The sequence below is a fragment of the Pleurotus ostreatus genome, assembly GCF_014466165.1.
Source record: "Pleurotus ostreatus strain PC9 chromosome Unknown scaffold_4, whole genome shotgun sequence".
NCBI lineage: Eukaryota > Fungi > Basidiomycota > Agaricomycetes > Agaricales > Pleurotaceae > Pleurotus > Pleurotus ostreatus.
Genome location: NW_023503159.1, coordinates 2,555,872 through 2,569,115, shown reverse-complemented (window position 1 = coordinate 2,569,115; position 13,244 = coordinate 2,555,872). Strand labels below are relative to the sequence as shown.

The following is a 13,244-nucleotide window of genomic DNA, read 5'->3' as shown; positions in this document are numbered from 1 at the left end:
ACGCTGTTTTTCGTTCCCACGGTATCAAATAAGGAAATTCAACACAAAAAAGGAAAGTCGTTACCAAACAAGGAATCACTGGGGTACGATTTCCGCGAGCAGACTAACGCACAGATCGAGTGATTTAGCGGTGCGTGCACATGCTATTCTGTCGAGGTGGCATACTCATGCGTTCTATTTTCAGCAACGCAAATCCCTCAACATATTTGATGTTGGTGCCGTGCGCTACCGGAAGGAGAGCCAGACCTGCAAATGCGAGACCCACTTCGACGTCGACTGCGAGCGGTGCTTCGACTGGGTCAAGATATGCATGGCAGAAATGACGGGGAACCCATTGCCAGGGAAGGTGAAGCGCTTGAAATGGCCCGTAGACGAATCCGAAATGCATCTTTGATCATATTAATGTGAGCTTCTGCAACCTTGGATTTCTCCGGTTGCTGACGTGCGACTTGGCTTCATAGACCTCCGATGTAAAACACTCGCCAAACGACGCCATTAATGTAGCTTTATGCGGATGTCGGTGGCGTACATTTAGACACTGTGCGCTGAACTTGTGATTCCTTTGATGATATGTCCGTGAAGGCCGGGTGCTGATACGTTATCAAAGGGATCGTCTATTGGCTAAATCGTCCGGATATCCAGCATTGTGGGGCTACCTTGCTAAAGCACCTCAGAAATTGCCTTTGATCAAACACATACCACTTCTCGCGCCCTTCCCACTGTTCTAACTCACCCGCTCAAATGTCTATCTGCATGTTTGCTAAAGGATCGGGATTAGACGAGCTCTCGACTTACGAGGTTGTTGGCGATGTTTTCAGTATGACTTTGGCTACTATCAGTGTCCCAGCATGTGTACAGTTCCAGTCGCTCCCAAGACGACAAGATGCTCGTGACGAGTTCGTCCCGACTAATACCGTAAACGATGCATTTGACTTATGCTGTTACGCGAAAGCTTACCGACCACCGTAGCCACTAACAAGCATGGGGCTTACAAGACCCCAGTCAGGAAGCGGTTGAACCGTGCAAGCGCTCTTGAATAGATATTATGACACAGCTAGGCAAGTCAGGCAGGGAAGTGTCCGTCAAGATCCAATAGATGTAATCAAGAGATGGAGCGAAGATAACATAATATCAGCTGAAGATAGTCCACATCCATAGCGTATATGTGTCCGATGATGCCAGGAAAGGCCGCTACAGAGTGCACAAGATGCCGAATATCCCCCCAAAAAGCAAGGCTGCCATGCCCAACAAAGGCACCCCAATGTCGTGGGGCGCACCGTTGGGAACGGCAGCGTAGGTCGTCGCAAATGCTTGCGAAGGGTTTGGTGCGCCGCTTATTGTTACAGTCGGCGCGTTGGAGTCAGGGGCTGCACCGCTGTCTGAAGAGACTACCGAGAATCTCTTGGACGTGGTGTGCAAGACTCCGTGCGTCGAATTGACGAAAAGGAGAAAGTAGTCGTCCCCGGGGGGTACGTCCTGCAGGAAGACATTGAGAGAGTGAACCGTGTTGGGGACTGTCTCATCGATTGAGTATATCATAAACACCAAGCGAAACTAGGAAGGGGGACTCACCGTTTCTTGCGAGGAAGTGAAGACCGTCCCCGTTCATGCGATTCATCTCAATGTCGAACGAATTGATTCCGTCCATGACTCCTTTGCTCCATGTGATTGGGTTCGCAGCACCTACGTGCCAAACGGTACCTTCCCCAGGAGACGTTACGACGAAATAGGCTACCAAGACAATGAGATGGTCACTGGGCAGTTGATCAAAGGGGCGCACCAGAGACTTGAACAGGCAGGCTGCTCAAGAGAAAGAAACACACAACGAGATAGGAGAATAGATTGAAGTGCATCGTCGAGCTAGCGTGGAGATGCAGGTGTACGGTCAAGGTCTTATTATCAGCAGCGACCTATGTAGTGGTGATGGTCGCCAGTTAGGCAGCGTTCGCCGGCGCTGACAGTGACAGCGGGAAGTGTAGCTTTAAGTTCGAAGTCAAAACTTCAAGAAGACGGAGGGTTAGTCACATGATCTCTAGCGCCCAGTGCGTCAAAGAACTCCTCGTTCCTGTAAGTTCCTGTGGCCACAATGAACATCGATCGCATCATCTGGTGCGCCTGCCAAGTTCACTGGACTTCGGGGATGACTTGAAGAAACGGGTTCAGCGGACCTACTGCATTCTAGTTCCCCCCTCACCCCGACTTCAGCAACGGTTGCAATGAACCATGTGGACTTCAAATTTCGCTTTCGAATTGCTGATTGACCTTTGAGATTTCGGCGCTGAAGATGCTCAGGATTATCGCGCCCGTTCCCGCACAAGCTACGGGGTGGCCGTGCTGGGCGTCGGGGATTTGATATCAATGTTGTCAGGGTATGCTTTTCCATCTCGTGATACTCCAGCAGGACTGCAGCGATCTTTACAGGAATTAGAATGTAGACGAGGACCATAATAGTCCCTAGACGATCACTTGGATTGATTTGGGGTTTGATGCCTCGCGCGGGACTAATATGGTTGATTTGTCCGTGGTGCTCCCCTGGGCAACCTTACCATCACCCCACCATATGCATCGTACGGCGTCGTAATGGACTAACCATTAGGGGTGACTTCCAACGGTATCATTGTCCATTGCTGTCCGAGATACTCCGCACAATTGGATTCCTTTATCACCCGTCTGGTACGGAAGCTCGATGCGACGAGATTGCGCACCGGCGTGGAAGCCTGAAGGAAGATGACCCGCCGCGGGGGTACTGCTTCTAATGGCGGACGATTATAGAGTTCTTCGAAGCAATTCCACAATTCCACATCGGCTGACACGCTATTCCCGCGTGCATTTAATTTTGCGCTTTTCAAATCGTGCAGGGACTGCAAGGGATTTCGCTGACAAAATAGGCTTCGCTCGGACTTAGAGCAATATACGACGGCTAGGGCATGTATTTGAGCCTTGGATGGAGCTCCTACAATCACCAAATAGTGACCTGTCAAAGTTAGTCCTGCGGCGCCTTTTCTGAACGATTTGACATCTTGTCGCAGGTTGATCCCATGCCAACGTAGACTTGCGTCACGAAAACCATGGAAAGCGTTTCGACATTGCGTCAGAGTTCAATTTTCTGCAGACTTCGGTGATTTTTGTGAGTAAGAAATACTTTTCTCCATGTTTTTTGTCATTTACATCCGTTCAACTTGAGAGGTGTATGAACAGATTCACATGCATCAGCCCCTGGAGTGCAACAAATTAATTTCTAGCGTCGATTGGCCGTGAAACCTTCGTTTCCTTCATGATCAACTGTTGGATGGGAAGAAAGGGGAGTAACTGGGAGTAACTGGATTGTCGCGGTATTTCCCATCGACATTGGACTGTAATCGCAAATCTAGACTGCCCCTGCCATTGGAGCTCGATCACTCAGGTATGTGGGCGAATTCCGGCCCTCAAAGATCGGGATCAGTGCGATATTATCCGCCCCTGAGATGGCACTGTTTCATGACTTGACATATAATCCTGGATTGCCCAGTATCGTCTGGTCCTCTTAACCTCCTGTTGCCTCTTGTAAATAATCCGGCAACCTGGGAGCCCCCCCCGTTCATTGTACCATCTCCTCCACCATGTCCAACTTCGACCTCAACCAGACGTTGAACAACACTATCGGTGCCTTGTACATAGGGACAGTCATCGCCGCAGTGTGAGTTCGCTTTCCGAGTGCATCCCCACATCAGCTAGAATGCCTTCTTGTCCAGTCTCTACGGTTTCACGACGCTGCAAACCTACTGGTACTATCACTGGTATGCTCGTCGCGACACTCGTGTACATCAATTTGCAGTAAGTGCCATTCTGTGTCGTTATGCCCCTCTCACTCATCAACTCGTTCTTAGGTAGCTGGACTATGGTGCGTTAAACCGATCGAGCCTGTCCGCGGCGCGGGTTAATTGAATGTCTCCTTCAGGACACTGGATACTCTACATTTAATACTCATTTGTCACGGAGCGTATCATTACATGGTAACAGGCTTTGGTAACTTCATTGGTCTTTTGGGCTTGGTTTGGTGAGGGGATCGAGCAATTCTACCTTCCAGCGTACTGATCGACTTCAACAGGTCCCTAAAGCTCCAAGTCACTATTAACGTTAGTGCTTTTTACGATCTGACCTCTGACGTTGGAGCTGATCTCTCTCGATCAGGTCCTCATCATCTTTTTGGTTCACTCGTATGTTTCCTTCCGGTTCAGACTGCCTCGCTCCAAACTAATGGGTCATTTAGTTTGTATACATACCGAGTTTGGCTCCGTATGTGATTTCCTCCCCTCATCGCATTGCGAGACTTACTCTAGGCTGCTTAGTTGGTGGCTACCACAAGAACGGCCTCATGGCATACATTGTATGTGCTGTGTTGATGGCAGGGTTTGCCATCGGTGTGGTTTTGGCATACGAAGTGTATTCTGTGGGCACATTTGCGGATCATGAGAAGATGGGCGTAAGTGCACTTTGGACCTTCTAACCGCTTGCATTGACTAATCTTTGACGCAGTGGGTGATCATCGCTTCCCTTGCCACATCGACGGCAATAGATTTTGTCATCGCTGGCGCGATGTGCTACTATCTCAAGAAGAGCAAGAGCCCGCAGTCCCAGTAGGTGCACCGCATGCACTACCGCTCTTTGTCCTAACCTTCTTTCTAGCTTGAATTCCAAAATCTCCACTCTCATGCAATTCGTCCTTGGATCTGGTTTCCTTACGAGTGCAACATCAATGGCGGCACTCATCGCAGTGAGTTGATAGTTTCTTAGGAAATTGGGACAAGTCTAACGTGTCATGTGAAGTACGTCGTCATGCCAGATACACTCATTTTCATCGGCATAGAGTCCTTCTTGACCAAGCGTAAGCTGCTCATCCTGCTGATTGTGATTTCTGCTGACATCCCCTTCAGTATACATTAATTCCTTTTTTGCTATGTAAGTCGACCGTCATCAACCGCCGCCAACACAGCATAGCTAACAAGTCCGCCAGGCTCAATGCAAGGAACAACCGCATATCGCCGGACCATGAGGAGCATAGCTTGTCGATACGCATCTCGAGTTTGTCGAAGGGCCCCAACCTCCCCACACCGCCATCTGTATCGACGACGACAGAAAAGAGCATGAATTTCGGACCAAAGGTACTTGCCTCCGCTCTAGAAAAGACTACCATTGACAACCGGTCTCTAGACACCAGAACCACGGAGTTATTCGCCTCCTCTCGAAGAAGTTTAAATTATTTAGGGATCTCTCCAGGATATAATTTGGGAATTTCGTGTTGTACTCTAGCATCCGTTTCTTTGTCGCCCTCCTTTTAGCCATTGCCATGAACGGCGTTCATCTAATCACCTATATTATTGTACAGGTTTACTGGTTATGCCCACAAGTTACTTTTACTTGTACATTTTTGTTGTAATCTGACCGAAGGACACTGTCGTTATTCGATGGGAAATAAATTATACAGTACCACTTTGATTACTCATATGCACATTGAATTGAATCCATTGCAACCGTTGGGGCCTGAGGCAATGACCCTTGCCAAAACTCAGAGAATGTGATAACGTACCCCAGCAGGGTTGTCGATGGGGTCTCCAACAAGTCCATACGTTACTTCCTCAGTTGTTAATAGTATCGGTAATGCCCCAGGAGTATCAAACAGTGTTTACATTACTACAAGTATGTGTGGTGTGCGCGAAGGCATATGGTACAGAGTCCAGGAAGGGGGATACAGATACAGCAAAAAATCGGTACGTAGGTCGGGAAGCCCGTCAAGCAAGGAACTCGGAGTGGTCCCTCCATCTGGCATCTTCGCACCCTAACCATTCTAACCATTCGGATACATGGTACAACACGCGGCGCCTCGGCCATTGTTCCAACTCGACAACGGTATCATCAGCATTCCTAACGACAGTCCAGTAATTTGAGCCCACACGGATCAGGCGGACCATAGGGAACCCTTGCTCGACAATGGCGGAGATAGGGCTCCGGATGGTGAGATCTGACAGTCCTATATAGCGTAACGATGGGGGCACGCCGATCCGAAGTTGCTGAGGGCTTCATCAGCATCAAAACATGAGACAGGTAAGGAAAGACATACATTGAGAAATTGGACAGGGTCTCGCATTGGGAGAGCTTCGTAGTCCAGGTTTAATGCGAGAACAGACCTCGGTACCAGCCACGACGCCAGACCCGGAGAGAGATCAATGGGATATGTGATAGAGAGGCTTTTCAAAGCGACTAAAGAAGGTAGAACACCCCAGATGGACGCATCGAAGCCAACGGCACGCTGAACGTGTTCATCTGGTACCGAGAGATGAAGGGTTTTCAGTTGCTTTCTCTCACGAAGGAAGTCGGCAATAGCAGGGAACATATCAGGATCACTGAACCGTCGATTCATACGGTTGACTCTGAATGCAAAGTATCGTAGGAAAGGTAATGCCGTCGGCAGCTCTCTGAATTGGGACGACAGCCCACATTCCAGGTAGCAACCAATGCTGAGCGATTCCAGTTGTCGGCCATCATTGAGAAGATCGTAAATGGTGTGGCTGTGAAGTGGGAATTGACCGACGAAGTTGACGTGCGTGAGATTGCGAAGGGACAAAAACTCGGAGGGGAAGGGCCAAGTCGAAGCGTCCAATGAGATTATGCGCAGTGTGTTCCGGTTCTGGGAAACAAATTGGCAGATCTGAGTGATATCACTGTTGCCTTTTGTCGTCCGGTAGGACAATTGTGCAAGATGTTTGAACTCCAAGCACGCGATCTCTCCAAGACCATCAGGGGAGCTTTCAGAAGGTTAGCTTCCGTCGTAAAGTTGAATGATGCATACTTACGAGATGGATAGACCGCGAAGTTTCGGACTAGTGTTTTGCAGGATTCGGAGCATGGGAAGGAGTCCATCAGAGCTCGCCGCAATATGTACGTTCTTCAGATTGATCAGTTTTGGTAGCGCATTGGCCAACATCCCTATTGAGAAGCGTGTCATTACCCCATGATCCCTTGTTCGAAAGTTCGTACCAATCTGAAAGGCCAGGGTGCCATCTCTATCACGTTTTGTGGCGTATATACGGAGTGTTTTGACAAGACTTGCGAAGGAAGGGTCGAGGATGATTCGGGTCAGGATGTCCGCGCTTCTCTGCGAGTGCCAGGACTCTTGTTCTTTATTCAGGTTATGCGAATGCCACGAATCATCTTCATCCTCATCTGACCATCCGCTAAAATAGAGATTGATTTTACGGAAGAGCAGCTGGCTAGCAATTTTGGATAGGGTATGGGGTACCCAGAGCAGGGTCTTCAAATCACGTCGGGGGAGGAAGAGCACGATTTGTCTCCAAATCTCGGCAGAGAACTTGACACCCGTATCTGTTGAAGGATTGACGGGGGATTGCTGCCCAAAACTACAATTAGCCAGAAGTCGCAAACGCAGACCTAATACGATGATACCTTCTCGGGCGTTGCTCTGTCTTGGAGAAGGCTCTTCGCCTCTTCATTTTCTGGTTCGGCCATGAGCGCAGCCTCGAGATCTGCACCAGAGGCAAGCATGAGAGACTGGTGGAGGGCGTAGAAACTGATGGGGGCGCAATACCTTCTTGTGCGCCAAAGTGCATGCCCCCAGCAAGCCTGGCCTTTGCTCTGAGAACCCGTGCTTTGGCGACATTAGTGCACGTCAGGTTGCTGATCTGAAGACAAGACTGGACTGCATTCTCGATTATCGTTCTAGATTGCCTGAATATGCCATGACGCGGACGCGGAATCTCAGCTGAGTTTGTCTGCGGCGCCGGCTAAACGGGCAGAAAGTGATCTACTTCCACTCACCCTTCTGGATTTATGTTTTCCAAAGCGTAGAGCAGGACGTCAGCTTTCTGGTGGTCCGATAGACAGTTGGCCACGTCTCGAAGGCTGGCGTCGAGTATTCTGGGGTTGAAGACGGCCATGTTGCGGTAAGGATGGAGATTCGAAGGCGCTACAACCGTGTGGTCGTGCACATAAATCTCCTCAGCACGCCCCACCGCGAAGGTACCCGACAGGACCCAGAACAAGGCCTTTTATCTACCGTGGGCAAAAGCAACTGAAACAGATCATTTCTAATGGATTTTACTGGAAGACGCGGCGTCTCAGGCACGCGTTGGATGATAACAGGCCACACATCATATATCTCAAGGTCGCCGACGCTTCCTACGCTTCTTGGACGGAAACGAAGCGATCGAGCCCACTGGCGTGGCGAATCACATTCATTGGATTGACATCAGGCAGTCTAAGAACAGTAGCGAGGTCGTTCGGCGCACAGGAATCTACCCTAACATCAGCCGTTGGCCGCCTATGGACACCACCCAAGGTTATTATTGCGTACAGCTAGTAACGAAGGAACATACCGGAAAGCATCAAGCAGCTCCAGACCAGGCTAACGGAGTTTTGAGAACAGCTTCGGCGCAACGCAAGCCTGCAGGAAGGGTCAGGGTGTATTTCTCATAACAACGAGAGGTTCTCGAACGCACATCCACGCAATGCATCATGCTGATAGATATTTTGGTGAGAGAGAAGATCATATGCAGAAGATACGAACTTACTGGACTGTAGGCCGCCGATGTTATAGGTCCACCAGTAAGCAACGTAATATATCAAAAGTCAGAGCGCGGACGCTTACACCTGGTGAGAAAACAACACTTTAGCAACGCAGATCTATACGGGATATGGCGAAGACACGTACATTTCTTCTACACAATCCTCGCCTTTGAAGCCGTCTCCATTTTGGACCTTCTCCTGACAGTGCTCGAAGTGCTTAGTCAAGGACGCACATTGGCCTGTTTGGCACTGTTCTCTCAGCTCTGGCAAAGCCTAGAAACATACCCGTCACTTCGCACACCCGCTGAGAGTCCAACGGAAGAACATACGTCCTCAGGCTCCTCCTCTTCCTCTTCCTCCGCGGGAGTCTCTGTCGACTCTGCCTGCTCTTCGGAGTTGGCCGCTACCTGTTTTTCTGCGTCTGCTGACTTCTCTTCGTCAGCGTGGACTGTCGTAAAGATAGATGAGAAGAAATCCGCGATGGCCATTGTAGAGCAAACGAGCGGAGGTAAAGGTTAACTTCAAGAAAGTGTTAGATCTGTGTCACGGGTCCTCTCGGAAAGTCTGTCACGTGGAGATACCCCTAAGCCAGTTCGCTTCATCTTCAAGTTGTCGTGGACGCCAACCCACGGTAGAGCGCATCAAGAGCGCATCGCCCCGAAGGCAGAGACGTCGGAGGAGCAGTCGTGGTGGAACGTGGTCCATGTCTAGCCGTCCAGCCAGATGTCATGCTCAAACGGCCCACCTCGGATGGTAACCTGCAACGCCACGGTATATCCTCGCAATGACAAGATTCGCAGCCATACTGGGCGAACCGGTAGATGATTAATCAACCATTGATGTTTCTCTACAAAGCGTCAGATCGACACACAAATAGGTCAGCGAGGCCCAGGAATACTATTCGCCTACATCCCCATCGCCTGAAATAGCGTGATTCAAGTGACCTATCCTGTCTACCTACGAACCCGCTTGGTTGGAAGTATATCCGGTCGCCGCACGGCGGGAAACTTTTCCAAATTTACCCGTTGCAGCGCATGGACGTGCATCAATCAGTCACTCATGATGAACCTCGAGGCGGCGTAGCGTCGCATGCAATCATATTATCTCCGTGGTTTGTTGCCACCAGTGATTGTTATGATAGAGTCTCGTTCTTGCTGTATCACCATCCGACACTTGGCGCGGCTTCTTGCGATACGATCGAGAACCACCTCGACGCACTGCATAGGGACGGTCATCGCTCAAGGCTACGTACGACTGTGTTGAAGTGATGGTACGTTGAATAATCCGTCTGTGTCACCCATCTGAAGCACCTACAATAGGATGGTAATGAAGGAGGAACAACCAATGTTCTACCGTAGAGGTCACTTGAACAGGCGTTACGTTGCAAGCACCCTCTCTTTCCCCGTCATTCAGGTCTCTTGATGGAGCCGCACCTAGCCAATCATACCCAAGTGCCGGAACCCTGATGGATTGATTACCCAAACGGCATACCGAAATTCAAATTATTACCCCATCGAATGCAGGAGACAAATGCTCCCAGTTTCCTGACAAGCTTTGCTCCGGGCTATACATCTCGTGTGCATCTTCAATCATGGGCACGTCACCTCATTTTGATGTGCAGGTCGCTACTTCCCACAAACCTCCACGAAAACATAGTTCCCTAAGCAATGCTTTCGAGCACACGGTCCGTGTGCTTCTGTCGGTCCTATCTCCACCTACCGAGGTTTCGATTTCAGCATCAACGTCAACTTGAGATCTTGAGAAAGATTTTCTTCTCTTTGATCATATCTCTGCGTGCAGATGTCGAGGGTTGCTTCTCGTCGCTTTCTCAACTCAGAGCTCGCGTGCGGAGAGAAAGCTCAAGGAATCGCACGAAGTTGGCTCGCAAGTCTGATATAATAGCTGCTGTTAAGTAGCAGTTAAGCCAACCCCCTCTAACATGTCTTTTGGGTAGCGTGTGTCTTTCTCAATTGCAACTTGATCCCACCATTGATGGACACAAGGGGCGCTGTCAGTTGCCAATGTTATACATATAACTTCAACACACTAAGTCCACCTTATTCAAATGGGGTGAGCTTATAAGCTAAGTACATTAACCAGTCACCACTGTATCAGCTTCATCAACCCCAGAGTTCCCCCGCCCACCACCTTCACAATGTTGTCTCGATACGACGCGACGTTAGTGCCCTGTATATTTCGAGGCCGGAAAGGACTGACCGCCGGTACACTCACATAGGGCTGGTCCATTCCTCGTAGGCTTGTGCCTGAGTATGGTTTTATACGGTGTGAGTGGCACAAAATGTCATCACTCTGCTTCCTCTGATCATTTTCCACCCTAGTCGCTTGTTGTCCAGGTAGGGATCGTCTAAGAATAATCCCTCTTGTCGATGATCGAACACTCCATTCTAGGGCTTCATGTATTATCAAACATCCAAGAAGTGCGTGGCCGGATATAATGCCCGACTTCTTATAGCTGACATGTAGCTGCTAGGGACCAAGCATGGATCCGATGGACGGTAGGTTGTGTCCTGAGGGGTAATGTCACCATACTAAGCGCACGTCCAGGTACTCTACTTGGTTGCAATGGAGACCGCCATTACAGGATATGATATACACCAGAAGTATATCGACGATGCCCATACGTTTGCCTTGGCTTCTGATCGCGGCAGTGAGTTTGTTGGCGGTGCGATATGCGATTATGGGCTGATCATTCATGTAGTGCCTGTCCCCAATGGCCCGATGACTGCATTGAGTACCAGTAAGTCCTCGTACTTGCGTTGATTATGGCCGTGCTAATAGTTCCTTAGTGATGTCCGTCAGTGAGTTGAAGAGCCTGCGTCGTGAATGACGTTGAAGCTTACTTCTCTTCCCTTCCAGACGCTATTCTAACGGTAGGATAATTGCGCCTATGCCTCGTTAGTGTGTTGACCCTTTCCAGGTGCTAGTTTCCACCCCGGTGCAATTATTCTTTGCATGGAGGATTAAAGTCCTAGGCGGTCCGAAACTCATGCTGGCCATTATTGCTTTCGCCGCATTTGGTTCTCTCGGTGCGCCCGACTTCTTCTTCACGTTACGCTCCTTCGAGTTCTGAATCCGCGGTTCTCCTCTTTATGCTTCTCCGCAGCCGGTGGGATCTCAACCGGCATCTTAGTGCCTCGAGGAGACGAAGCAGAGGCCAGGATGGCCATTGGTTGGCGTTCCGTCGCAGCTTCTTTTGCTCCGTCCATTACTTGGCTGGTCATGTCCGCGATCGCGGATTTATCCATCACGGGCTGCTTGGTGTATACACTCACACAAGTAAGTCGGGTCCGACTCGTTCTCGCCGTGTCCCAGGTGCTGAAGTTCGTCCGATTAGCAAACCAGGAGGAATAGCTTCCAAGCTACCGACGACCTAGTCACAAAGATCATGCGCTGTAGGTGATTTTGTTTGGGGGAATGATAACTTTATTGAGCATATCCTGCAGTCGCCATTGAAACGGGGTTGCTCACCACATTATGCACGTTAGCGGAAGCCATCTTGTTCTATGTCTCTTATGTAAGTTCCACAAACCGTGGACCGCATTACATGTATGCTGACTTCTTCTGTAGCGCACCTTTGCCTCTTTGTAAGCCCACATGTGTTCCCGTTTCGAGTAAACGGATATTGACGGCGGCCGCCAAACCCCAGTTATTTCATCCCCGACTTCATTCTGTCGAAGGTCTATGCCAACTCACTCCTCGCCACTCTGAATGTGCGGGCTAAATGGAAGGATGAAGCAACGGTTGCGCCTATGTCTTTCAACGCGGCCAGCAACTCGAATGGCAGTACGCTGGGCACTAGACCGGTCACGGCGACGGTGAGCCTTCATCGATGACTGGGAAAATACCTGAGCTGTTGATTGACGTACTGTTTCTATCTCTCCCGCAGTCTGAAAAATCTGCCGTGAAAAAGGTAAGCTGGGTTCATAGATAGCACTTGCCAAGGGAAACAAATGAGGCTAACGCATGTTCGTCATACAGGATGGCGCTGTATTTGTCCTAAGTTCCACAGCGCCTGCGTCGACCGAGTCGGTGTAAAACATCTTCCGACCTTGCTTACCCACGTCATTATACACGACCCTTCCTGCGTATCACCAGGCGGTAATGCTGTAATATCAACGATAGAGCGATCTTGAATGTCGGGCCCCTTGAATGGTGTCAATTACGCGTTGTTCAGCTTACGATAAAGAATGTTTCTATACATACATGACAGTGATACAATTAGTGCTTTCGATTTGCTCGTGTCTATGAGTCTTGTACAGTCGGACGTGTGCCCCGCAACTCGCACTATTTAACTTGGGAAGCCACTACTAGGAGCTAGGGGTTAGATTCCCTTTCACAACTGTGGATCTCAGTTGCGTGTGCTTGAATCGAGAATCTGGTGAATCAATCCGAGAGCCAAGCGAAAACACCTGAAGATCATATACATCTTTCCTGAATGGAAGCTTTCAGGAAATCATTTGGCCAGATCTTACATATCTAAGCGCCCGTCATCGTTCTTACTTCTTAGTCCCGAGTGCCGACCTTTCTGATCGCCCAGTGAACGTTCCTATATACAAGGGACATGCTGTGTTGTGATGGTGATACAAAAGTAATGCGTACACGCGAATGAGAGTCAATGATAAATAGTTGCACCGACTGCGTGGAAGCAGTCCATGAGGATGAGT

The 13,244-nt window shown here is 49.6% G+C and overlaps 5 protein-coding genes across 5 annotated transcripts; 2 read left to right on the top strand and 3 right to left on the bottom strand.

The window, feature by feature from the left end:
* Window positions 1–1,191: 1,191 nt before the first annotated feature.
* PC9H_006696 (uncharacterized protein) lies at window positions 1,192–1,853 on the bottom strand (the record flags this gene model as incomplete). Its single annotated transcript, XM_036776240.1, has 3 exons — window positions 1,192–1,514; window positions 1,573–1,731; window positions 1,781–1,853. The coding sequence occupies 3 exons, from the start codon at window positions 1,851–1,853 to the stop codon at window positions 1,192–1,194; spliced, it is 555 nt and encodes a 184-aa protein (XP_036632259.1).
* A 1,746-nt stretch (window positions 1,854–3,599) lies between these two features.
* PC9H_006695 (uncharacterized protein) lies at window positions 3,600–5,235 on the top strand (the record flags this gene model as incomplete). Its single annotated transcript, XM_036776239.1, has 14 exons — window positions 3,600–3,676; window positions 3,732–3,813; window positions 3,867–3,880; window positions 3,938–4,036; window positions 4,088–4,115; window positions 4,171–4,196; window positions 4,250–4,275; window positions 4,329–4,462; window positions 4,516–4,616; window positions 4,666–4,753; window positions 4,807–4,864; window positions 4,914–4,938; window positions 4,994–5,141; window positions 5,191–5,235. 14 exons carry the CDS (start codon window positions 3,600–3,602, stop codon window positions 5,233–5,235), a joined length of 951 nt encoding a protein of 316 aa, XP_036632258.1.
* A 533-nt stretch (window positions 5,236–5,768) lies between these two features.
* PC9H_006694 (uncharacterized protein) lies at window positions 5,769–7,931 on the bottom strand (the record flags this gene model as incomplete). The annotated part of the gene is made up of 6 exons (XM_036776238.1): window positions 5,769–6,047; window positions 6,098–6,782; window positions 6,831–7,384; window positions 7,441–7,520; window positions 7,583–7,713; window positions 7,813–7,931. 6 exons carry the CDS (start codon window positions 7,929–7,931, stop codon window positions 5,769–5,771), a joined length of 1,848 nt encoding a protein of 615 aa, XP_036632257.1.
* Window positions 7,932–8,676: 745 nt separating this feature from the next.
* On the bottom strand, window positions 8,677–9,047 carry PC9H_006693 (uncharacterized protein; the record flags this gene model as incomplete). The annotated part of the gene is made up of 2 exons (XM_036776237.1): window positions 8,677–8,832; window positions 8,889–9,047. The coding sequence occupies 2 exons, from the start codon at window positions 9,045–9,047 to the stop codon at window positions 8,677–8,679; spliced, it is 315 nt and encodes a 104-aa protein (XP_036632256.1).
* Window positions 9,048–10,714: 1,667 nt separating this feature from the next.
* On the top strand, window positions 10,715–12,615 carry PC9H_006692 (uncharacterized protein; the record flags this gene model as incomplete). Its single annotated transcript, XM_036776236.1, has 17 exons — window positions 10,715–10,737; window positions 10,796–10,844; window positions 10,899–10,913; window positions 10,969–10,997; window positions 11,051–11,075; window positions 11,125–11,227; window positions 11,279–11,317; window positions 11,367–11,378; window positions 11,437–11,450; window positions 11,498–11,606; window positions 11,684–11,856; window positions 11,915–11,972; window positions 12,024–12,094; window positions 12,148–12,164; window positions 12,227–12,395; window positions 12,467–12,490; window positions 12,559–12,615. The coding sequence occupies 17 exons, from the start codon at window positions 10,715–10,717 to the stop codon at window positions 12,613–12,615; spliced, it is 987 nt and encodes a 328-aa protein (XP_036632255.1).
* Window positions 12,616–13,244: the final 629 nt, after the last annotated feature.